At 39.7% G+C, this 26,402-nt stretch overlaps 2 protein-coding genes across 2 annotated transcripts; one reads left to right on the forward strand and one right to left on the reverse strand.

The window, feature by feature from the left end:
- Positions 1–328: 328 nt before the first annotated feature.
- On the reverse strand, positions 329–2,093 carry LOC134746699 (U6 snRNA-associated Sm-like protein LSm7). The gene is made up of 3 exons (XM_063681222.1): positions 1,933–2,093; positions 1,664–1,847; positions 329–523 (listed from the first exon to the last, which is right to left on the reverse strand). Exons 1-3 carry the CDS (start codon positions 1,966–1,968, stop codon positions 384–386), a joined length of 360 nt encoding a protein of 119 aa, XP_063537292.1. The 5' UTR covers positions 1,969–2,093; the 3' UTR covers positions 329–383.
- Positions 2,094–2,774: 681 nt separating this feature from the next.
- Positions 2,775–23,900, forward strand: LOC134746628 (protein brunelleschi). The gene is made up of 17 exons (XM_063681065.1): positions 2,775–3,181; positions 3,901–3,991; positions 4,946–5,164; positions 5,828–6,126; positions 6,512–6,688; positions 6,984–7,619; positions 8,030–8,194; positions 8,848–9,008; positions 13,382–13,619; positions 14,820–15,313; positions 15,761–16,071; positions 18,715–18,796; positions 18,993–19,117; positions 19,473–19,642; positions 20,038–20,235; positions 23,179–23,386; positions 23,545–23,900. The coding sequence occupies exons 1-17, from the start codon at positions 2,992–2,994 to the stop codon at positions 23,765–23,767; spliced, it is 3,987 nt and encodes a 1,328-aa protein (XP_063537135.1). The 5' UTR covers positions 2,775–2,991; the 3' UTR covers positions 23,768–23,900.
- The last annotated feature ends 2,502 nt before the right edge of the window (positions 23,901–26,402 follow it).

Raw genomic sequence — 26,402 nt, forward strand, 5'->3', positions numbered from 1 at the left:
ATAGTAGTGCAGGTAGTATTATGCATAAAAGGTATGCATTTATTGCCTGACTTTTATTGCTAAACTCACTACATGGTGCTGCGGCAAGTATAGACAAAGTATATCGATAATCAATTAAGTGTATTGGTGTTAGTAAATATGCTATAACTTATGACTTAAGTTACCAGTGGAGCAGATGACTTGATAAATGGATTTGGACATGGTTGTTCCATAGTATTATTTAATGTAATAGGTTTTTAAATGTTAAGCATGTGTGCAATAATTTATTTTTTGTAGATAATAAATGAAAATAATATTTTTTTGTTGGTTTTGATTTGAAACTACAGAATGGTCCTTAAATTATTTAATGTAGACTTAATAATATAAATGATACATTACACAGACTATCCTTCTTGGGTTATGAAGGGGTTTGGAATTGCCTCCATTCCATCCATGGGACAGATCAACACCACTGAGGTTCCTCGGCACACAACTAGTCCTAAGGCTCTGGTGTCATCTAGCAGTTTGTATGGGTCATCAGGATCTGTATATAAAAAAATTAAGACTGTTATAAGCAACCACTTAAAATGAAATTTTGATACATAATTGCAAAACATAATTTACTTGATCATTTTGTTATGAATCATAAGTCTATTGTTGTTGTTGGTTACACATTGAAAGTATTAAATTAAAACTACAACTTAATGACATGTGTAGAGTTAGACCAAGATACTATGCAATGATTGTGACAGCACAGACTGTGCAAACATTCTCTTCTTCTTCTTTATCTTCTCCTTATCCCATTATTTGGGGTCGGGTCTCCTCACTTTTCTGCGCCAAGTCATACGATCTTGGGTTGTCTGCTCAGGCAATTGGGCTTTTTTGAGGTCTCTTTCTATGTTTTTCCACCATGTGGAAGGGGGGAAGACTGCAAACCAGGGACCGGCCCGCTATCCCTTATCGGGGTTTTATAAGGGTATTGCATAAAGCTTAACTCACCATACCCTTTGCCAGACGAAACCCTTTGTTTTGCTTTTAAAAACCCTTATATAAAGCTACCACATTTGAGTAATCGGTAGCCCAAATACCCTTACAAACCCTTATCATCCGCTCACCAACACCTTGCATATTGCTTATAAGGGTTAGCCTTATAAAGGGCTTCCCTTTTAGCATATAAGCGTGCTAATTTAAGTCGTCTACCTCGTTCATAAAGCACACATTACTTTGAATCCGAGCTATCGTCGGCGGCGATGTCGGCGTTCTTTGACTAGGCACGTATTTTCTTTCCTTTTCATACACTACCGTAGATATATACTAATCTTGTCTCTTTCACGCAAAGGGAAACCTTTATAAAAAGCGCTTAAAGATAAGGGTAACCCTTATTAAGAGCTAGCCTTATTTTTGGTTAGCTTTTCGGTAAGGGTTCAAAAGGGAAAGTCTTTCAATGTGTTAGCCGTGTTTGTCCGGTCACTGGTGCAAATGTTATTTATACATATTATCATAATTTCATAGAAGTTTGACATTTAAAATAACACTTGCACAGTCTGGGATATTAAAATCGCTGCAGACTCATCTTTGACTTTATCTCACTTTTGAGGTGTTGTGAGATGAGATATGAAAGGAAAATGTTATATGAATTAAAGAGCACATATTTCCTTAACTGCAAGGCTGATTTTATACTAACCTCTAAGAAATTCGGTGGTGTTGTCGAGCACCAAGTTTAGCAGAGGATCATAACCCTTCAAAATGCCGGCGGCCTCGCGCCCTCCGGCGAACTTTACTCGTATACTCTTCTCCAAGTATTTGCTCAAGTCGAGAATAGACTCTTTCCTTCGCTTTTCTTTTCCATCTCCTGCTCCTTGAGGACCCTATAAGTAAGGTATAAATAAAAATCGTTATGAAAATGCATGAGAATATTAAATTTGTGTTCCATACAAATATTGTTTTTGTTACCTTTGCCTTATCACCGCTTCCTTCTTTTGAAGCCATTATACGACAATACTAATCAATAATTGCCTATTCTAGGAAGTTTTACTGGCGGTATCAGCTGTGTTTGCATGCAAAATACAAAACACAAGTTCAAATCAAAACAATATTTTAAGGTTATGTTAAACGCGAACGCCCGCTGTCAAACGATCAATCGTATATTGGAAGGAAAAAAGTAGTTTCTGAACGAATATGGAAAAAAAACATGTTTTGTCTCAAAAAAAACAGGTCAAAAGTAATTTACAGTTATTCACAATCAAAAACCATAAAATGGGATATTATTTAATGATTATTTAGCACAAAATATCTTTTCAAAACTTATTTATAATTAAATCATTTTACGATTTAGACTCGCTTGTTTTAGTCACTCGCGCGACATGTTTAGGAGACCTAGACTCTGCGAAACATGTCGCGCGAGTGACTAAAACAAGTGATTCTAAACCGTAAAATGATTTAATGTTAGTATGTCTCACAACAGTTTAAATTCGATTATTTATAATTATTTATGTAATACATAAAAAGATTTTATTACGTTTTCACTATTTCCGAACGAAACCTAGTTCAGGGTTGCTAGTTGTTACAACTTTACTCAATTTGAATATTTTAAAGATTGAATCATAACAAAATGGTCATTATAAAATAAAATAAAAACCTGATTTATATAGTGTTCGGAGATATGTATATGTATCACTTGTCTTAAGTTTACGTGTTCATGGTAAGGTTCGGTTCACGTCGCGTCGGGGTTTTCAAATGGTTTATGGCAGATTGAAGGGATTTTCCTTTTGTATATGCCACCCCAATTTGACGTTCCAATGTTTTGACGTAAACAAGAAATACGCCCGTGAAAATATTTTGCTGTTCAATTAATTCAATTATGTATTAATTCCAGAGCTCCAATTAAAACGATCAGCTCCCGTGGATAATTGCATAAACTTTCCATTAGTTCCAATCCGATCCTGTAGTCTCCTTCCTATATTCTTCAAAAGTACGTGGAAACATATCAAAGAGTGACCAAATGAGATATCAATGCGATCGTCAGTGAGCTACATCCTGTCTCACGCGCCCGGAGAGTCGGTGATGTCGCACCCCGACTACGCGCAGCAGGCACAGCACCATGCCTGCCTGCTGGTGCTCGTTAAAGGCGTTGGGGGCATGCTGAAGAACTTCAACAAGTTATGGGAGAGGATACAGAGAGTGAACAACATTAAAGTTACTGGTAAGCTACTTTTGCTATACTAAGGCTGATAAAGTTGTTCTATGTGTACCTACACATTGTTGCCTTTGAAACCAGCGATTGTGGATTCAGGTTTGAAATCTCATGTGGTAGAAATTATCTTTCATGGTTATGTTCATAAAGAAAAGAAATCACTACACCTTATAAAACAGAGTCCCGCGCCACATCTGTCTAATTGTGTGTGTATGTTCGCGATAATCTCGAAAACTACTGAACGGATTTTCATGCGGTTTTCACCTATCAATAGAGTGATTCTTGAGGAAGGTTTAGGTGTGTAATTTGTTAAGATTTTGTGGAACCCGTGCGAAGCCGGGGCGGGTTGCTAGTACTGTATAAAGTAAACTTTGATAATTCATTTAAATAAAAACAAAATAAAAAACAAATAAAGATCAAGGGACAATATTTTGCTAGTTCTTTTAGTTTGTTATTGCAATCTATGGCTTCCTTTACTTTGTCAAATGTTTGAGCAAATATGTGGTGTGTGCCACAATGCTAGATTGTGGCGCTACACAACAAGATCCTTAGCCAGCAGAGAGAAAATATCTCTCTCTGTCTCTCTCTCTCTCTCTCTCTCTCTCTTTAGCCTTTTTCTACCCTTTGGGTGTAGGCCTCCTTCATTAGAGAGAGATGATATAATAATGTCAAAAACAAACACTACAGCAATTGGAAGAGAATTATACAATAACCATTGTTTCTTCTAGACTCCAGTGGACAAGTCAGAGACATCTGGGTGCGCTACGTCCGAGACTACCCAGTGGAGAACAATGACTGGGGCGACTTTCAGACACACAGGTATTGTGACTGAAATGCTAGTACTAGTCTTCGTAATTTTTGCACCCTGAATCATGGAAAGATATATTTCACAATAGTCTTTAATGTTCCATAGAATATTTTGTGTTTTAATTATGTCAAATTTATGTTGTATTTTTCATGACATTCTCATTAATATGCTGATGGGTGATATGCTGTAAAGATATACAATACTGTTTTACAAGAGTGATAAAATTGTAATAACATTGGTACAAAATAGTTACAAACCTTAGCACTACACTAATTGCTTCATTGCTAGGTAGTTTTGCTCCCCCCCTCATATACCCTCCCCGAAACACCTATCTCTTGCTCCATGAAACAGAACCAAGTAACAGCTATATTTATATTACTATTGATGTTTCAACTTTTGATAGATAAATAACACCAACCAAAACCGAATTAAGAGTTCTGTTGGGGTGTAGGGTGTAGGGCTGAAATCATACTCTTACCGATTTCAATCTTAGCTATGCAGTTTGGGTTGCCTCCTCCCACCCCCAATAGAGAAAGTCTGTGTGTTAGTTAGTTTTGCTGGGCATTTTCCGCAAATCGACATCCAATGTGCCCATTTTGCGTGAAACGAGGTAGCGTTACTCTAACAACCCCAGCTCCTCCATGAAGCCTAGCAAAGTCTTCAGGTTGCTAGTTGCCTCCTTTAGTGTGCATGAATTCCCTAGGTATTTGCTCCTATATACTTCTACCTGTTTACAGTCTAGGAGAATATGTTTTGTTGTTTCTTCTTCTTCTTCCATGCATGCTCTGCACATGGGGCTGTCAGTTTTACCCATATTATGTAGGTGTTTGTTTAGTGTGTTATGTCCTGTTATTAATCCTACTATTTTACGTAGTTGGCTTCTTGGTGTTTTCAGTAATATTTTTTTATATATTTTAAGTCTGTGTGTTATTGTTATTCCTGATTGCGTAAATATCTGATTTCAGGAGACTACTTGGTCTAATAACTCTAAGCAAGTTCAATAACCAAGTAGAACTGAACGAAGTCTGCCGCGTACATGAATCACTTAAGGTGAAGTACTCCAACACGTTGTACGATTCTCGCGCGTTTATGTTTGGTCCGGTGAGCAATATGAAAAGACCGGACCAGGAGCCTGAGACTTACAGCTACGAGGATGACAAGTCGAGAGAAAGCTTTGGTGACAAGTGAGAATAAATTTATTTAATTTCACATAGCATACAAATGCACTCGGTCTCAATGGGTTCAGTTTTGTGTAAAATTCAAATGCAGTCAATGTTCTCCAGTAAAATCTTCTCAGGTCACACAAAACACCTCGAATAAAATGAGGAAGAGCGCCGGTGGCTGTAAGCTGGAAACCAAAGCCAAATTTAGTCAAGTGTAAAACGTTTGCAACTTCTTGAGTGACGGATATGGTTGACGATACAAGATATTAGTTAATTATGCTAGTTTTGTATACAATAGACATATATGACATTATTTATATTAATTGTATTCGCACTTGTAATTGTAATAATATGTTGATAATGAATAAGTTGAAAATGAAATGTATGTAATTATTTAAAATAATGAGCATGGATTATTATATAATATTTAATTTTAACTATTTTTTTAATTAGGTTAGGTTAGTTAATTATAATAGAAATTCAAACACAATGTTTATTGTTATACTGAATAAATATATGAAATATGGTCAGCCTAAAATAATATTATAATGATCGAAATTGATTGCAGATATTTGTTAACACTTTAAAGGTGTCAGAAATCACGCAAAATTGAAATGAAGTTCAAAGTGGTAAATACTTCCTCTGCCTTTTAAAGGTTTGACATTAGTAAAATTTCTGTTTTAGAGCATCAATCCCCAGTGAACAAACGGACAGCCTGTCCTCAGCTGACAGCTTTCCTCAATCCGCCTCATCTAGCGCGTCGATCCCCCTCCCAGAAGAAAATTTCACCACCCCTTCCAACTTCAAGACCCACGCTATGTTCTACGGAGAGAACGACCCAGTGCCAGATTTGGAACAAAATGTCGCCGATTTAATCAATGCCCTGTTCTGGGTGGTTGAGTCTAGGAGATTGGAGAGGTCGAGAGAAAAGCTGGAAAAGGTTTCGCTGCTTTTGGCGCCTTTTGAGAAGAAAGATTTTGTTGGTAAGTTTTTGTTTCTGGAAATTTCTATACAAGATGGTTTATTAAATAGGGCACGGAGGGAAGCTGAGGCTCTTTAAGACCATTTGGACGTAGCAGCAAGGGATCCGGAATCATATTTAAAAAGTCCACCATATATACTCGTAGAAGTTTAAAAACCTACACTATATTCTATAGCGAGAATGAACAACCGAGTGCTCACTTGCTCAGCACTTGACTGTTAGTAGGGTAAATATGCCGATTCTGGACCAGTGACGTCATCATGACGTCATCACATGACTGTCGTCGTCATCCCTGGTCCAGAATCGGCATATTTACCCTACTACTGTTGTGACCTTGTGGGTCATTGTTTTTTTATTTTGTTGGTTTTTTTAATTCTATTTTCCAGGTCTAGATATGGAGTCCCGAAACAACAAAAAACGTTGCATGGGCCGTGTCACGAAGAACCTAGCTGACTTGACACTGCAATCCGGTCTCGTAAATGAAAGCCTTAGCCTCTACCACTCGTCTGCGGAGATATTAAAATCGGTTAATGACTGGCTGTGGCTGGCTGCTGCTAAAGAAGGTTCGTATATAAGTACAATGATGCTTAGAATGCTTAAAATGTATTTAGTGTCGAAAAGTATGAATCAAATGGAACTGGGAGGTGAAGTAGGTTAGTAATTATTATTGTGGTCATATTAATTGCAAGAAGGTTTTATGATTAAATGCACATGTGTGATTCAGAAGTTCAGGTGACACAAGTTTATACTGTAGTCTTGCTCTTTTTGCAAAACTCGTAAAACAGTTCTGTCATGGAATTATTAGTCTTAAGGTACCCATGTTTTTTTTGCCTACTAAAAATTGTTTTATTTTTTTAGGCCTCTGTGCATCGTCCGCCATTCTTCTCTACCCAAACTTACGAAACCCCACTCCTCTTCAAAGAAACGCAAGCTTACAAGAAAGCTCCCCCAACAAGTCGAAATCCTTAACCCTATTCCAATCCCAAACCGACCCTTTTAGAAAATTCAAAACCACTTCCTCCCCTCTCCGGTCTTCAAAGACCTCTAGTCCAGTCAATCCTCCCAGTGAATTAACTCCTTCGTCATCAGACAGTATCGAATCGTCTTCGCGACAATCTGAAACTGACAACGCAGACTCTGAATCCTTAGCTTCATCCAGTGATATTGAATACCAGAGTCAAAAATCCTACTTAGGTCCAGACTTGCCTTCCATACCTAGACAACCTCAGTCTCAAATAATCAACCAATACCTGCTGAATGGGGATGATATTGTAGAGAAATATAGGAAAGCTATTATCCATTATAGCAAGTATCAGAATGCTGGTATAATCGAGACGGAGGCGTGCTTCAAAGCGGCGAGGATCGCCGTGGAACAGGGGAATTGCCTTCACGTGTCGGGTTTCCTTCAGAACGTGATATTTATCAATCTCACTTTGAGTGAGCAGGAGAAGATACAGAGATTTGACACGCTTGCCGAACTTTACATGGAAATAGGTACGTTATTTTATTATTAAAGTTTTATTTCTAATAAATAGGTTGATACACAAAATAACTACAATTATTTACTTTTTTTTTACATAGTTTCCCCATGATTTAGTAACACAATTTTGATTATAGACAAAAGCAGTTCTGGCTATAAAGCCTTGGACTTTTGTATATTGATACTATGGTGCGTATAGCGTCATCATTACTGACAAAAAATCTGATTAGGCAAAACGCAGCCAAATTTTATTTTTGCACTTTGGGAATTGTTCACATAGTAGAAATTGCCGAGTACAACTACCTATAGAAATGTTCTTATTTTATCATGCAATGTGAGACTGATGCTAAACGCAACATAAAGCGTCAACCCAAGATCAAGGCCTAAAATATTACAATTGTATATAATAGCATTGTATGTTTAGGGTTCCTTCGCAAAGCCGCATTCTGCCAACGCCTGGCGGCAACAAGACATGTCAGCAGCAACAACCCCAACCCAGATTGGCAGCGGTGCTACTACCTGATGCTGCACAGCTTCCCGGGGCAGAAGCTCAGTCTGGACCCCAACTACGTCATACAGCATCAAGTTGGTAAGTGCGTCATTCTTGTATTCTGTATTCTATTGCTCTTTGGTGAAGAAAAACATCGCTACGGAACGGAACTTGCTTTTTAAATCTGGGAAGAAATTAAAAAGTGTTTTGTAATTCCTAATCAGCACTGAGAGTAACCTAAACATTTCAAACCATAAAATGAATAAACTAAGCTTGTAATGATATTTTAATCTTTATAATACAATTCATTGAAAATATCTTTAAATTAATTTGCACTACATATAGAAATAAACGGCATGTTCAGTATAGTTCATTATATTTAATCTAATTAACTTACATAGAAACGTATTGACTTGCATATAAATGTATCATTAATTTAAGTATTGTTTTGTTCTTCCAATTGTAAATAATTCTGAATATGACGATGTTCAGTTAATACAAAAAAATCGATGGAGAGCAGGCCTGCACTCAGCAGTCGGCCAGTGAAACAGTCGACCACTTTAAACATCGAACTGAAAGGCGTAACAACTACATTGGAAGGGTGATATGGGCCCAAAAAATCTTGCTGACTTCAGTTCCGCAGTTCTTTTAGCCGCCTTGTATACGCCAGTGATGATAAGGATGTATGACTACCATCCCTTGCAGTAAGCTATAACATATCAGCTAAACCGTTTTTCAAATTTGTTCTACAGGTTGGCCAGCCCTACAAATCCAGTTACTCCAAGAGTTGGTGATCGCAGCGCGCCGTATGGGACACCCTGCGCTTGCTACAAGACACATGACCTTCCTGCTGCAGACCATGTGGCCGCATCTCACCAAACAGCAACATAAGGAGTTCGCTATACAGCTTCAGGTTGGTTATTCTCCTAATTCAGCTACTAGAGTTGGTGATCGCTGTATTAGACATCCGGCGCTTGCAACACGGCACTTGACCTTACTGCAGACCATGTGGCCGCATCTCACCAAGCAGCAGCATAAAGAATTCGCTATACAGCTCCAGGTAAAATGTTACGTTTTTGGAACGGTTGAACTGCTAATTCAGCTGCTTCGAGAGTTACACTCACTCACTCGCATGACGTTCTCATAGCGGATAATGCGGTCGGCACGTCGGTGGTTATGTTTTGTAGAAGTGATTGTAACAAAAAAAGGGACCTTTCCTTTCTTTCCTCCATCGTCAATTCGTCATTTCACCTCCCACTTCCGGGGAGAACTCATGAAATTAAACGAATATTTTTTCTGATCTGTAATACAAACCATGTTTAAAATAATTTTAAACACAACTAATTTTAATTCCTATCTTACATGCACAGAACTTGGAGGTAAGATTTTAAATCTCATTGAATATTAGACATAATATTACTTGATGTGCCCTATATTTACCTACTGTATTGCTTCTGCTTGTACTCCTAGAATTATACAGCCTTTGATTATTTCTCCGTTTCTTAATCTGGTGATTTTTTTAGCATTCTCATTTGTATTAAGCGTCTACTGATTTCTGCATGATTTATTGTTTTGTTTATTTATTTTTGAATGTTATGTTGTACTATTGATACGAGTAGGGTATAAGTCTAGAGTAGGTTAGGTTCAAGGTTTCGTTACTAAATATTATTCATGAAATAAAACTATGAAAACGGATTATATCGCGTATATTGAATTTATAATACATCCCGACGTTTCGAACTCTTTACAGCGTTCGTGGTCAACGGGTGACTGAGGAAAAATTACAAAATGCAAAAATACCCACATACTAAAATAATGAACAATCATAGACTACAAACTTTAAGGCTGGTTGTACATGCAAAATCGGTTCATAAGGCTAGTTATACACTATAATTATTTTTCAAGTAAAGATATATATATATATACGCGATAAAAAACTATGCCGGCTCCAACCCTACACCACGGACCCGAGAAGATTTAATTCCCTCCTAAATTGTAGGAGGGTATCCCAATATGGGACCGGCAACAAACTCGGCGGGACACATCTTTTCAAAACATCAGAATGTCCAGCATCATCCAACACTACGGTCTCACAGTCTATGTCTCGCTTGCTCCTTTATCAGGTGGACTACAGGATCCCAAGCTGGTGGTAGAGAAAAGCCATCTTCCCTATTAAAGTTTGGATATTTCTTAATCTCAATGGCCTCGCGCAGCATTCTGGGTATGTAACGCTTCTCCTTGGCAAGAAACCGACCGAAGACAATATTAAATATTATTCGTTTTATGCTACGTTAATAAATAAGACGTCACGAAGCGGCAACGTAATACTTGCAAAGCTGTAAAAGTTGTTGAATACTGTGTCATTCATTATACTGATGATTACAAACTGTATTGAATCGAATAAATTATACAGTTTTTTAGCTCAACCAGAGAATAAATAATAGTACTCGGTACAGAAGGTTCACTCTAATAAAACGCGTCTATTACGACAGATATGACCGCTAGGTGGCGCAAGGCGCGAACGTCCGTTTCCGCCTAGACACCAAAATACCAAAATTGGTGTGGGCCCATACATTATTATACTCTTTGTGTGGGCCGCATGGATTTGTAGCGACAAAATCACGGAGGGAGCCACGCAGGGGGGGGGGGGCGTTTCGACTAGAAATTTAGTTAACGTCGGTAAAGATGCAGGCATTTCTATATCCTGCTCCCAGACAACCTACTTTTGCGTAGTCGACTTCCGATGCTTTCGATTTTGCAAACTACGTCACCAGATGTCACTATAAAATTGATACAATTTTAAGGCATGAATACATCATGAATCCAACATTGAGAAGGTTGCATATACCTAGTGTGTCAAGACCTTTCTTTACTTATAATGTTGGTTACCCAGCAACGGTAATTGCTGACACTGTTGCATGGAGACTGTATAAAGGAGCCAAATCTCTATGTATGAAAAGCATGGAGACTGTATAAAGGAGCCAAATCTCTATGTATGAAAAGTGTCCATCAAAAAAACAGTAATTAGGCGGCGCCACCATACACCGAAATACTACCAAAAACAACCTACGTAATTTGGTCGGGTTATTTGTTGCCTTATATGGTTCATGTTATACTCATGTCCCAGAGCCTAACTAGCTCCACCGGAGAGATTAGGAACTATTATTTAAAGCTTGACGCGGTCACTTTTACAACAATTCTGCCATAAGAGATTGCGATCCTTTCTATACATTTTTTTGGTTCACGACAAACATGTCTGATGACATTCTGAAAAAAATCGTAGGATTTGATTCCGCTAAAGACACGTGGGTGGAACTAGAGCGCATCTATGGAGGTACCTGCTTAGACAAGAGATAATTCATGTGTCTGAAATTCTTAAGCTACAAGATGGATCCGAATGATCACATCATTATTAATGTATTTTAAAGAATATCTGGAGCAAACTGTGTACGGAGCTACAGAGCGTGGCGTATTACCCAAAATTCTCCTAATGAAACAATTATTGCATAGAAAATGGATATAGAGTCAGAAGCTGCAAGCGGTGGAATCAAAATACTTGGTACTTACACCTGCTCTTATTGAAGGTACTATCTTTGTATACCAAATTTCATCATCATCATCATGTCAGCCGATAGACGTCCACTGCTGGACATAGGCCTCCCCCAAGGCTCGCCACTCCGACCGATCCTATGCCGCTCGCAACCACCGAATTCCCGCGACCTTCACCAAGTCGTCGCTCCATCTTGTTGGAGGCCTACCGGCAGTTCGTCTTGCGGTACGCGGACGCCACTCCAGAACCTTCCGGCCCCACCGGCCATCAGTTCTGCGAGCAATGTGCCCCGCCCACTGCCACTTAAGGTTTGCAATTCTGCGAGCTATGTCGGTGACCCTAGTTCTACTGCGGATATCATCATTTCTGACTCTATCACGCAGAGAAACCCCGAGCATAGCTCTCTCCATTGCCCTTTGCGTGACCTTGAGCCTTCTTATGAGGCCCATTGTTAGCGCCCACGTCTCAGATCCGTATGTCATCACTGACAACACACACTGGTCAAAGACTTTTGACTTAAGACACTGCGGCAATTTGGACGAAAAGATACTGTGGAGCTTCCCGAACGCTGCCCAACCGAGTCGGATTCGACGAGTGACCTCTTTCTCGAAGTTGGACCTACCTAACTGGACTGTTTGTCCTAGGTATACATAATCGTCAACAACTTCGAGCGCAGAGCCTCCGATTAATACGGGAGTTGGCACAACATGGACGTAAGACATGATCTTCGTCTTGTCCATGTTCATTTTCAGACCAACTCTTTCAGATACTCTGCTACCAAATTTAAGGCAATAAAAATACTTACTTTACTAATATGTTTTTGTTATATTCATTCCACTCTTAAAAACCTTTTTTCTACATAATATTAGGTCTACTTGGGCGGTTTACGAGTCATATATTTTGTTCGATATCTTGTACTCAAAATCTTTGATAAGTTACAAGAAATCAAACAAAAAATTGACTTGTAAACCGCCCAAGTAGACCTAATATTATGTAGGACGAAATTACACGTACGTATGTATATGTAGTTGTGCACGCATACATAGTTAGTTTCGGGAGTATGGATGGTATAGAAAGGATCGCAATCTCTTATGGCAGAATTGTTGTAAAAGTGACCGCGTTAAGCTTTAAATAATAGTTCCTAATCTCTCCGGTGGCGCTAGTTAGGCTCTGGGACATGAGTATAACATGAACCATATAAGGCAACAAATAACCCGACCAAATTACGTAGGTTGTTTTTGGTAGTATTTCGGTGTATGGTGGCGCCGCCTAATTACTGTTTTTTGATGGACACTTTTCATACATAGAGATTTGGCTCCTTTATACAGTCTCCATGTTCGGGAGACAACAGAGACGGTGCTGTCAAATGAGTTTCCATAAAATGCTTCAAGTGGGCTCTCTTTACCTATTATACTTACTTTACTCTTTGGAGCCACGCCTGGCTTAACCCAAAAACGACACATGTGTCGTTTTCAAGCAAAACGTACCACATTGTCGCTTGCCATAAGGACGCTCTGATAGGTTTTTCGTATAAAAATACAAGCAATTTTCGTCCTTATGGTAAACGATAATGTGGTACTTTTTGTTTGAAAACGTCACATATATTGACTGTCCCTTAGAAAATATTGATCAGTCGAAGTTGGCCCGATAGCCAAAGTTCCGTACAGTACAGGTACAGGTGCTAAGGCTCGATAAACAGCCCGCATTAGAATGTCGATTGTCGAGTGTTTCTCCAGGCCCTATCGGCGCAGTGCGAAGGCGGTCCGGTCCCCCTCGTGCTGGAGTCGGGCGCGGTGATCCCGCCCGCCAGCCTGACGCACGTGCCGGCGTGCTCGGCGCTGGCGCCGCGCCCCGCGCCGCCCCAGCGCGCGCCGCTCCTCATCAAGTGCAAGACGCACACCGGCCCGTTCATATTCACGCCCATACACTTCGGCAGCTTGGAGAGGAAGGCTAAGAAGGATGAGGGAAAGATGGGTACGTTTTATAATGTGAAGGCAGACTAGTTCCTCCGAGTCCTATACTCCACCTGTCCAATTTTTGGGCCCAATGTGTATTGGATCTATATGGGAATCCCTAAAAAAAATTATCCTATTTCTGCATTCCCTAATATTGTTTGTCATTTCCTCCCGCGGACGCTTCGGCCGTGGAATGAGCTCCCTGCCGAGGTTTTCCCGAGGGGCTACAGGAGGGGTTTTTAAAGGGTAAGCAACGCGCGTGTAATATCTCTGGTGTTGCAGACGTCCATAGGCTACGGTAACTGCTTACCATCAGGCGGGCCGTAGGCTTGATTGCCACCGACGTGGTATAAAAAAAAAGATCATTTGTCCTAACACTCATATGCCCTAATTTTGGTTCCCAAGTAGGCATATTACAATGCGCTTATGAACGTCAAATAAAGCTACTGTTAAGTTTCGTTTTAGTAAATAATTAGATTTTGTACGCCCTTAAAAAATCCTCCTATACCTCACCCGCTCCCTCATATTCACACTCTTGTATATTGCTGTTTCGGTCGCACTCGTGCTGCGAGCGACACCTAGTGGAGCAATTGTATCTAATCCAATATGGCGATTTGAGCGTTCCGTGTCGAATCCTCTCGTCTCTAATCAAGAAAAATCTGTGCAATTTATGTGTTAATCGAACAATCCGTATAATGAACGTGTGTGATGAGTGTTTTGTCGAAGACAACGAGAAAAGTCCAAGGCCTTGGTGAAAAGTCAGCTCTCATGCAAGGAACACACGTGCCGGCATTCCCAAAACGGACATTTTTCAAGTAAGTGAGTGTGAATTTCCCATTTTCCCCTCTGTTTTTCCTTTCACTATTTTACATCCGCAGAATCAGTCAAATATATACAGTCCACAAACCTCAAAGCGCTCGTGACTGAAAAGCACAAAAAAGCGCACCGCAAAATAAAATTAACTATATGGGAAAGGTTTTTCAAATTTTTGATTTAATATCACCCAGCTACGCTGGCAGTTTTTATGTAAAGGCTACACGATGGCCCAGCGTAAGCCAGTCCGAGGGACGCAGCTATGCGGTGGAATGTGATAGCAATATCACTTGCTCCTTCTAACGCATCAATGCGTCCCTTGGACCGGCCTACGCTGGGCCATCGTGTAGAGGAGCCATAAAGCAGGTGTTCCATTAGCTCACACTGTATTTTTTTTTTTTTTCAGAATACCTCTGGGTAGAAGACGACATATGCGAGGTCCAAATGAAGCTAACCAACCCGCTGCCGTTCGAATTAAAAGTATCCAACATGCGCCTCTTAACCTCAGGAATAGTCTTCGAATCCATTCCAGAAACCATCATCCTACCCCCCGACTCTCCAACCACCGTCAATCTACATGGAACTCCAAAAGAAGTGGGCGATTTACAAATTATGGGATATTCTACCCATACCCTAGGAGTCAAGTCGAACTGTAGACTCAAAAACATGCCTACCCCTAACAAATTCCCAGCTTCCTACACTATAGAAGTCATCCCAAGCCTACCCACAATAACTATAGAGACTACAGTGGCGCCATCTGGAAATTTGAACCTGCCTAATGTAGAGAATGTTGGGAGTATTACGAATATTTCGCTGCATAATGGGGAAGGTACGGATTGTACAATGAAGATAACTAATACAAGTAACGTGCCCATTGAGTATTTGGATTTGGCGATTCAGGTAAGAATTCAAAAAGGTTTTACGGCTATCTCTATACCTACAAGGCTTTGATTGCGTAAGAAAAAAATGTGCTTGGAATTTGTCAGCTAATGTAGATTGCGCTGTACGGCTCCGTACATTGTGATTTAGGTATGTGCTAACTCTGGTCGTCAAAAGTTGACATTTGTCCACTGAATTCAGTTACCAGTGTTACCACACAACATATGGCTCCGTACAGTCAAACTTGCAGATAAGATTTTTTTCCTAAAATTTACACATCTAATCCAATCAATGAATTTTTGCTACCTAATGTAACTAGGTAAAATATGGTTCTAATCGAATAGTGATATTCGTTCAGTGCATTTTTGACACTCTTCTAACCTTTTTCTAATAATGGCCAAAGAATTTGATCAAATTGAATAATGTATACATGTTCAGCATCTTACTTATCTGCATTCTTTATTCTAGTCAAACATGGACACCCAGCTCCAATCAAAAGTGTTCCAATGGTCCAACGACGACATCCAATCGCAACTGCCGATCCAGCCCAACGACACCGCCACCATAACCATGAAGCTCTACGGGGAAGCGGACTTCCTAGACTTAGGGGGGGTCGGCGGTGAAAACATGTTCCCGAACAGCTTGACGTCGAATTATCCTTCGAGGGTTGGATCGCCGGTTCCTAATGCACAGACGTCACTGCCCACGCAGAGCTCTAATGCGCATACGTCGCTTAGTAGCGGATTGGTGCCTAATAGAAATCTTTCTGGCAGTTTCAGGTATTTTCTTGTCATTCCTAGTGCTCTATCAGTGCAAAAAACCTGTCTAGCGGGCGCTTCGAGGCTTAGCTGTCATTACTAAGGTACTAGGAGCATTAAAAAAAACTATTCGACGAAGCGCGCTAATTCAACGAGATAAAGGGAAAACATGTCCCCGAATTGTTTAGACTAGAAAAACTAATTTCACTGCCGAGTTTCTCAAAAATCCCACGAAATAATATTTTCTCTATAATTATAATAATTATTTACGGTTACATATAGTGTAAACTTATGAAATCTCTTCTCACTGACAGGGTTTCTTGTTCTCACTGTCAGTCACTGTGCGATGGAGAACAAGAAACCCGCTGGTGATAATTTCAAAGTGCCAACGTTGCCCGTACGCCGCCCCCGGCAGTCGAGCACTAAATAGTAGATTGTTAACCAAGGGATGAAAGGCACTCATTTTTGCCGAGGTATTTTGGTGCTCGAATGCAGTGAGAGCGCCAATAGTCCGAGGCTGAAATGATGCCTTTCACCCGAGTTAAACACTCTACTTTTCATTTCGAGTACGAGGAAAGTAAAATGCATGTGTTTTTTTTAAACATGACTAAGTATACATTTTTATAGTATTTCTTGAGGGTACTTTCAATTCACAATTCAGGCAAAAGTATCGTTATTTATGGAATGAAAAGTCAAATATCGGAATGGAAATTGTATAACAAATCCATTTAAACTCTAATTTCAATTGTTTATCGTACAAAATATTAAAAAAATCGTACTTCGAACGTAAAATGCTCTAGTGCATTTTCTGCACACCTTTTAGAACAACAATGACCCTCTTTCAGAGCATGAGAAATGAAAAATAACATCCCAGACACGAATGAATTGAAAGCTTCTAACTGTGCAATGGAGAACAAGATACCCGCTGGTGATAATTTCAAAGTGCCAACGTTGCCTACGGGCACTTTGAAATTATCACCAGCGGGTTGCGTACGCACCGTCCCCTGCAGTCGAGCACTAAAGATAACATCCCAGACACAAATGAATTGAAAGCTTCTAACTGTGGTGCAAAGTTGTATCTTACCCGCGAGTGTTTCAACACACAAGAAGGAAAATACATTTGCACCCGTGTGTAACACAAAACTTTTCCCCTCACTATAGCGAGGAAAGTGCAACATCCACAGGAGTTAGATCATCTTCATCACTGGAATCACTTATTTTTGTACGATATTATAACAGAAAACACTGGAAATTCTGATTTTTACGTGAGTGTGAGTCGGTGAGAAGTGCTTTTAAGTAAAAATTTTGTTGACAATGTTGACATTTCTGTTCTGACGTATGAAATGTCAACGATGCGTTTTGAAATTGCATCGACTCAACTTGTGTCTTCCGGTTCGAGCGCCATCTTGATAGTTAGCATCGTGATTAATTACTTTGTTTTTTGCTCATTAATATTGTTTAAAGTGTAATATCGATAGCTTATTATACAGTAAACTAATGTGGTAGTGTGCAGTGAATGGAGAATTAATTTTGAAGCGCGTTTAACCACCATCTTGGAGTCAACGGCCGGTAGTCCACGTGCTTCTTGTAAAGTCTAGCTATCGATTTACAAGAGCTAACAAATCACCGTACACTGTCTTGTACAACCGTACAATTTTTGTCGTTTTTAAACCTCTTAATACCTTGATACTGGCGAAATAGTCCCACTGGGCTGAAGCCATAATTTTAAAAGAAGAAGACTCAACTTGTGCGTTCAGAATTATATTTAACATCATTATAAAAAATCTAACGTTTCTTATGGAATTTTAAGGTTTATGACTTAAAATTATTAAATAAAGCTAAATTTGGTATTTTTTATTAGATTCTCAAACCATTTATTTAATGATAATTAATATCTAACGAACCATTATTATGAGCGTTTTACTTTTTGTTATCTGTCAAGCTACTTAAACATGCTCCATTCAAGGTCAAATTACTTTCCCCACTAGTGGATAAAATGCGTTTTCCCCCGCTTGTTTTAAAGGATAAAAGACGGCTTTCCGAGCTAATGAGGAGAAATGCTATTTATGCAACAAGTGCGGAAAGTGTATGATTACCGACGAGTGGAATTTTATTCACGAGCAAGCAAAGCGAGCGAGTGTATAAAGGAATACGAGTCGGAAATCATCTTTACGCACGTGTATCATACTATGCATTGTGCGAGTAAATAAAAAACATATCATGGCAAATAAGTTTAATTATTAAAAAATTGAATACAAAAAGCACTAGTGCGGAAAAGTAGTACTTTCCGCATGATATGGCTCAGTAGGAAACGCACTTTTCGAGCACATGCATTGTAAATAAAAAACATATCATGGCAAATAAGTTTAATTATTCAAAGGAGTGTTTTAAATCGACACGAGTTGCGAATTACCTATTCGCACGTGTATCGTACAACGTTTTACAGTACATATGGCCCTTTAAACCTTCGACATATGCACGAAAAGTGCTCTTTTCCACACTAGTGCGAGAAAGTAGCACCATATGTACTGTAAAAAAAAATTAAAAACAAAAAGCACTAGTGCAGAAAAGTAGTACTTTCCGCATGATATGGCTCCGTAGGAAACGCACTTTTCGAGCACATGCATTGTAAAATACTTTAGGTACTTGATTTCTGTTTTTCAGGTCGACTAACTCTCACACAACCAACTGGTCAGCTCCTATATCGGTGATGCCACCTTCACGTGGAAGACAGATTGAAACACAGGTTAGTTTTATTTATTGATTTTTAAACTTAATAAAAACATTGTAAGTATAATTATATTTAAAAGGCACGCTTGCGCCCTTGATCTTTGCGGACATTCAAAAGGTTTATGATCCCTTTAGTCCCGTGTGAAAAATAGATCACATGAAAACTGTGAAAAATCTATGGCTAATTCTTGTATTTTGTTTGTGTTTTGTAGGTGATAATAAGGTACTCCGGGGGCCGAGGTAAAGAGATGCACTGTCGGCAATCCACGCTACAGATCAATCTAGAATTGTTGCCGAGCGTGTCTATCACTCACTGGGATGTTCTACCTGCGGAAATGTAAGCACCACTTTCTCTCACTTTGTCTATGTAACCGCGAAAGATACTCCACCAACGAAAGAATAACTCTAGTTATGAAGTGAAATATATATCTTATACTAAAGAATAAGTGATCAGGCCCTTGGGTGCCTGAGAACTGATCCAAACCAGGACTTCAGCGTTCGCTGCTAACGCCATAACCTTTAAGCCACCCAGTCATGGCAACCTCGAATAAATGCAATCTTTGAAAAGTATACGCTCTAAAGTGTGGCTAGAGATTATAGTATGTATTAGCTGTGAAAGCTGAAGTGACAACTTAAAAACAAACCAAATTAACTTTGAATAGAAAAACTCTAATTATCTTAATGTTTCACAGCCCCAGCCAACTCTACCTAGTGCTCGACGTTTCAAACCTGACGTCGGAAGAGATGGAGTTCCACTACGCGCCTCACAAGCACATCCTCATAGAGAGCCGCGAGTCGTGCCGCGTGCCCGTACCTCTGCCGAGGTGCCCGTTCAACGTGCAGCCCTGCAAGAAAGACGAAGGTAACTCATTCTTCCTACAGTCGCCATCAGAAATATCGGAGCGGCCATGGTATTTACAAATATCTAAACAAAGCCTCTCCATTATCAAGACGTTAAGTTTCATGTTCAAATTTTCGAGAACTTTGACCGCTTCGATTTATCTGATGGCGACTGTACTCCCCTCTCCTTCTTAAGCCTTTAAACGCCACGCCTATCGTGTACGACGCGTCATCTAGAACTAAACTTAACGAAATTCCCAGTGTATAGTAACTAAATTACAACAGGATCTTGCGTGTAGCATAAATACTGTTTTATGCACAAGTACTCGGTTTAAGTTTCATCAATTGAGGTGCCACTGTAGAGGTAGGGTGTTATGACAAAATTGAATAACATTTTATACTTTTCCCCTTTTACAGATACTATGGAATCAAAGTCAATAAGCACCGGAACGTCCACCAACAGCCTTGAACTCATGTGCTCCGAGCACATCACCAACAACGTGGAACTGCAATGGCACCTCGTTCACTCCGACACTCGTGGCCGCGCCTCCGTCAAGGGCATCACGCTCTCGCAAGCTATGATGGATATCGTGCGCATGTCGCCTTTGAATTGGGGTATGTTACATATTGTCTAGTCGGACAATTTTTCCAGTAGAGAAATGTATTCGTGAAGGGAAGAACTCCATACAAATTCTCAATTCAGCCCCATTTTCCACTGACAAATTGTTTGTCAGACTATACATTACAATTTTGTCAGTAGAAAAATGCGGAATATTTGGAAAATGTAGGTGAGAAATCGAGACTACAAATTTTGAATTCAGCGCCTTTTTTTATTGACAAATTGGTTTAAGAGGCCGGTGCCGATTTTAGTCTCAAAAATGTAAAATTGATAGATTTAGGTCGGGTTGCACCAAACTGTCGGTCACCGTTTTAGCGTTCGCTAAATTTTATTGAATGGGAAGTTTCTTAGTTCTCTGCTGCTTGACGTTGATCAGTCTGTTAATTGTGGTTGATGCAACTGGCCCTTAGTCGGTGAAATTGTACACCTTTTGTTACCTAATTGAAATAACAAGTACTGGTTTCTATTACCACGTCTTCTTATCTTGCCTTTTATCAGATCAATTTTTTGAAAACAGACTCACTAAATTAGTAATGATTTTTTTTCTGATGGACGTTTAGGTAAACGCGCGTAAAGCACTGATTTTGTCGCTCTTATTTGTAAATTTCGTAGTTTGGACTGCTAAAAATGGTAAATTTGTATTACACATATTCTGTACTTGACGTTTATCAGATTTCATTTTTATTATATGACTTAAGAGTTCGACGAAATGAAAGTTAAACGAATTCAATTTTCTCCAGTAATTACTTCAAAACAAGTGACAATTTCTCTGAAAATCGACTTAATTTCAACGTAATTTTGATACTTAAACAATCTACAACATTTGCTGAAACTATTCATATACATCAATTTGTATAATTTACCACCATAATTTTTTGATGAATTTTTAAAAACTGCCACTTCTCTTCATATATTACCGGTGACGCACGCTCGCGACCTCATTATTAAAAGGCAAGATAAGAAAACGTGCTAATAGAAACCAATACTTGTTATTTAGATCATCATCATCAATGGCCACTGCATCCCTGACGGATGATTGTTGCAACGCTGTGTCAAGAGCGGTTGAGACGGCCAATGCATTTTCGCTTATGGCTATACAAGCCTATCGCTGCACGGCACTTCTTGCCGCATAAGTCGCATGTATGGATTTGTTGAGCCTCTGGATTTGAGACCAGGCTGCCAGCCTGGTGACGCCTGTGCCTTTTATGGTTCAAGTTTTCCAGCCACACTTCGTCGTGCTTCTTCACTCCCACGCATAGGTCTCTGCGCCACTCGGGTCTCAATGCAGCACGTTCCTCCCAACCGCCGGTACTGATGCCAAAGCATTCCATGTCGCGCTTGCAGGAGTCCCTAAACCTTAACATTGGGCGTCCCACAGGTCTTTTTGTATGTGCTATCTGACCCATCAGCACTTGGCGTGGTAACCTTTCTGGGTCCATACGGTGTACGTGGCCCAGCCAACGCAGTCTCCCTTGTTTGAGAATCGCCGTAATGCTGGTGATGCCTGACTTTGCAAGAACAGCTTCATTTGTCATCTTATCCTTCCAGGTCACTCCCAGTATATGGTTCAGGCAACGCATGTGAAAAGCGTTCAACTGGCGTTCTTGTTTAGAGTAAGAAGTCCACGTTTCCGAAGCGTATAAAAGGGTACTGAGTACGCACGACTGGTATACGAGGACTTTGGTGGCTATGTTGAGTTTATCATTCCTCCAAACACGAGTGTGAAGACGTCCAAATGTACTCGAGGCTTTGCCTATTCGAGAAGCTATTTCCTTGCTATTAGAAAGCGTATATAGATGTTGTTGTGGAACCGAGGTAGCAAAAATGATCGACCACTTGCAAAGCCGAACCATTAAGCAGAATGCTAGGCTTCCTATCTGTGCCCTGCACCATAACCACTGTTTTCTTGGCATTGACACTCATGGAAAATAGCTGGCAAGCGTGGCTGAACTTATCAATTAGCACCTGAAGATCCCCCTCAGAGTTGGCAACAAGTGCAGCGTCATCTGCATAAAAGCTCTCTGGCAAATAGGTCATCACGTCTTGTAGTAGACTTTAAACGGTTGACATTGAAAAGTCGGCCATCCTTTCTAGTATGCAGATGCACTCCGACGTCGCAATCCCTGAATGCCACTAGAAGCAGCGCCGAGAAATAAATCCCAAAGAGAGTAGGTGCGAGCACGCAGCCCTGCCTCACACCACGGTTGACATCAAAAGCTCCCGACGTTTCTCCGTCATACACTACCGAAGCACGCATGTTATCGTGAAAAGATTTCACTATGGAAAGTAGAGTAGGCGGACATCCGACCTTGCACAACACTTCATAAAGACCAATTCGACTCACTGTGTCGAATGCCTTGTTCAAATCTACAAAGGCCATGTACAGTGGAACACGATGTTCGCGGCATTTCTCCTGGAGCTGACGAAGAGTGAATATCATGTCGCTTGTCGACCGTCCGGCGCGGAATCCGCACTGAGTTTCAGGGTAAACACGCACCGCTAAGGTTTCAAGCTTCTTTAACACCACCTTTGCAAATGCTTTACCAGCAATACTCAGTAGGGATATGCCTCTGTAGTTATTGCAGTCCCTGCGATCTCCTTTTCCTTTGTATAGAGTGACGATGTCTGCAACCCTCATATCCTATTTATATATAACGTAACAAAACGTGTATAATTTCAACGTCTAAATCTATCAATTTTAAATTTTTGCTCCAAAATCGACTACGGCCTCTTAACAGACATACAACAGACGAAAATCGAAATAGCGTTATCTGTCTCTATCACTTGCATATTCGAGCGATAGAGTGGCAGATAACGAAATGTCGATTTTCGGGATTCGCGGTAAACAAACCGCCTTGATGCATCAATGCCATATTTATAAGTAACAAATTATCTGTGAAAACTTTTCGCCGCTACTTAACATTATTTTTCCTTTGCAGAAGTAAGCGTGAACTCCCAATGCATCAAGCCTCAAGAAGAATACAGTTGCACAGCCGGCGAGTGCATCTCGCTCGGCGTGGCCGTGTGGAACCACCTCAGCCGGCCGCTGCACCGCCTCTGTCTGTCCGTCCAGCTGTACCAGGACTATAACAACGGCGTGCTGAGCTATAAGCTCGACAACAGGGTCGCTACTGCCGGGAACAACAAGTGAGTTATTCTAAAACTAGGAAGAGATTGTGCAAAACTCTAACTTAAGGCTTGTCTTCCTAAAAGACTACGACTCTATTTGACTCTCTTTCGTAATATTACGAGTATTGTACAACTTGTAAAAGATATTACCTAAATCATTTTTCTTTTTTTTTTAGAGTGGTTCTCACTACACTGCCAGAATCTGCTAAAGCTTATCATGAATGCACAGTCGTGTTCCTGACGCCCGGCGAATACAAAATCGACATCCAATGCTCCACGACAGAACCAATATTAGACGACCCCTCTATGGAAGACCATCAGTCCCTAATCCAAACCTGCGCGGAGGTCAGCCATACCTGGCGATTCATACCGCCCGTAGCTATCAGTGTAACTGATTAGTTTTAAGTTTTAAGCTTAATTATTTATTTTGTTACGAATCTAAAATATGTATTGGCACGTCTATTTATATCTGAGGCTCATTTTTGTAATTGTAAGTTCAGGTTACTTAATAATTAGGGCGCTAGAAATTATATTTCTGTTCTAAAGATATTTTTACTCGACAATTTATATTTCTACATGCTCTTAAATTCTACGTATGGGAAGTAGCCTGCGCTAACGATTAGAGTGTAAAATATATTTTTCATTCATTATTTACACTGCTTTTTTATTTTTAAACCAATTTTACAGATGAGTTCCACCTCCCTAGTGCCTCCTCAGTTACATTCCCAAAGAAAGTTTATAGCACAAATGGTATTTGAAATGCTGTTCGAAAAATTTCCTTGTATTGCCTTACACAGGAACAGGTGCAGGCGTTTACAAACGAAGACCAATTTAATAATGTGTAGAAATCGTGAAAGTTTAAATCAGTGGTTTACAAACGAAGTTGGTACGAATACCCTGTAGTCTGTTGTAGGTTACACCACTAGCCCGTTTAGTAATAAACCATAGAGTAACTTATATATACCGTGCCTTTTATTACAGTTTTTTGACAAGTTTTCTGAGATAATAAAATATGACATTGATGCACCAAGGGTGAGTATTATATTCTTTGCACCAAGGCGATTTGTTTACAGAGAACCTACCGGGAAACGCTATTCCGAAATTTCGCTATCTGCCTCTTCGTCGCTCGAATATGCAAGAGTGACAGAGATGTTACAAAACGAAATTTCGATTTTCTTGTTTTGCGATAGACCCTGAGATTGTGGTAGTGGCGCCCCCTGCGCAGAGTTTCGCATAATATTCCCTATTTGATTTTTGATCAAATTGGAAATTTGAGTGTTCCGCCGTCCTGATTGGGCTTAATAACGCCTTATATGGTCTACACTAGCTGCTATAAATATAAATAAAATGTTTTTGAATTGTATTCATGTGTGACAGGGACAACATAATAAAAACACTATCGATACTATCATGTTGTCCCTGTCAGACAGCGTGGAGCCAACGTTATGGTTTGTGATAATATATTGGTCAACCAAAAGGCCAGTCGAAAAAGGCGCGAAATTCTAATTTTCTATGGAACGATTTCCTTCGCGCCTACTTTTTTTAAATTTGCCGCCTTTTTCTACTGTCAAGATTTGCTTGACCAACTATGGTTTGGCCAGGGACTGTCTCATTTCAATCATACTTTTATGCAAGTACTAGCACCCAAAAAAAAGGGTTATGAGCATGAATCCAGTATAACTGGATCGGTCATGAGGGGAGGGGGGAAATGACCGAACGGGATAGTCTTATGTATCTTTCAGTAGTCTGTTATTGTTTGTCAGTCTCACATTTTTTTTTATTCCCCACCGTAAATTTAGTATGGTTTATGGTTGGCTACAAATATACTCTACCAATCATATTGTCGCATTGCGTATGTTTTGTCCCTCACAGGCGCACGCGTATAGCTGATCTATGTAATGCTAGGTCTATGGTTATGAGTAGTTTTCTTTGTTATTTATCTATTTAAAATTTATTCCACAAAATATATACAACAATGTACAAATGGCGGACTTAATGCCAAATGGCATTATCTACCAGTCAACCATAGAGCCAAACAGATATAACTCCGTAATAGATGGATACAGTCTAAGAAAAAAAAACGTGCCTCGAAAATCACGAAAATTGATTCTCGATCAGATAGCGTCACTACCTTTGGCCTACTCTCGTATAGAGGGCGTTGACGGTTTCGTTTGTTATTTAACAATTTTAACGCATATCAGTGAAGGAACATGGGTCAAAATCATAAAAATAATTAATGCAAATAAAAAAAACCATACATTTTATCGTATTTTTATAAATCTTCATTTTTAGTTTTAAAGTGTGTTGATAGATGGCAGTGAATTTACTGTGACAGTACCGCTCTATCCTATTATATCCTCTTTGTATTTACTGATAAATTTGGGTTGCTAGACTATAATACATATCTACTCGGTTGTATGTCCAAATTCCTAAGTCACATTTTACCGAATAGTAAAAGAACAATTTCACTCAAACTAGGCTTGTGCCTGCTCGGTCACTACAGAGAGCGCTCCGCTCTCGGTCAATCGGTCAAACGAACTAGTTCGGTCTTTTAGTTCCTTTAGTTCAGTTCGGTTGTTGAGAGCCGGGAATGAATAGGAATCGGTTTTTCATTGGATTTTTTTCAATATTTAGTAACTGAATACAATTTAATTTGTACGATACGATGTGTCGATATTAAACATTAAAACACCTTATTATTATTATTATTATAGCCTCTTTGTTTCCATACTCTTTTCCGTTATTTAGTTTTTTTTTTTTTTTTTTTTTTGGTTAAAATATGTTTTTATGCTGTTGTTGTTTCTGTTATTTTTTCTTCTTTCTTGGGGTATGGATCCCGTTTGGGTAAAGGCCTCCTCCCATTTCTTCCATAAATATCTATGTTTGGCATTGTACATCCAGTCTTTCCCGGCAACCTCTACTATGTCATCGGTCCACCGTTTGACAGGTCTTCCAGTTTTCCTCTTCGCTGGTAATGGTCCTTTCCATTTTGTTGTTAATGTTGTCCATCTGTTATCTGTAAAACACCTTAACA

This window comes from Cydia strobilella, chromosome 13 (genome assembly GCF_947568885.1).
Source record: "Cydia strobilella chromosome 13, ilCydStro3.1, whole genome shotgun sequence".
NCBI lineage: Eukaryota > Metazoa > Arthropoda > Insecta > Lepidoptera > Tortricidae > Cydia > Cydia strobilella.

Excerpts from the sequence above, each read along its gene's own strand:
- LOC134746699 (XM_063681222.1), bottom strand. The coding sequence starts at position 1,968 with ATGGCTTCAAAAGAAGGAAGCGGTGATAAGGCAAAG. Across the intron at positions 1,848-1,932 it reads GAAGCGGTGATAAGGCAAAG|GGTCCTCAAGGAGCAGGAGA; the intron begins GTAACAAAAACA and ends CCTTACTTATAG. Across the intron at positions 524-1,663 it reads CACCACCGAATTTCTTAGAG|ATCCTGATGACCCATACAAA; the intron begins GTTAGTATAAAA and ends TTTTATATACAG.
- LOC134746628 (XM_063681065.1), top strand. The coding sequence starts at position 2,992 with ATGCGATCGTCAGTGAGCTACATCCTGTCTCACGCGCCCGGAGAGTCG. Across the intron at positions 8,195-8,847 it reads CGTCATACAGCATCAAGTTG|GTTGGCCAGCCCTACAAATC; the intron begins GTAAGTGCGTCA and ends TTTGTTCTACAG. Across the intron at positions 19,643-20,037 it reads GCCCTGCAAGAAAGACGAAG|ATACTATGGAATCAAAGTCA; the intron begins GTAACTCATTCT and ends CCCCTTTTACAG.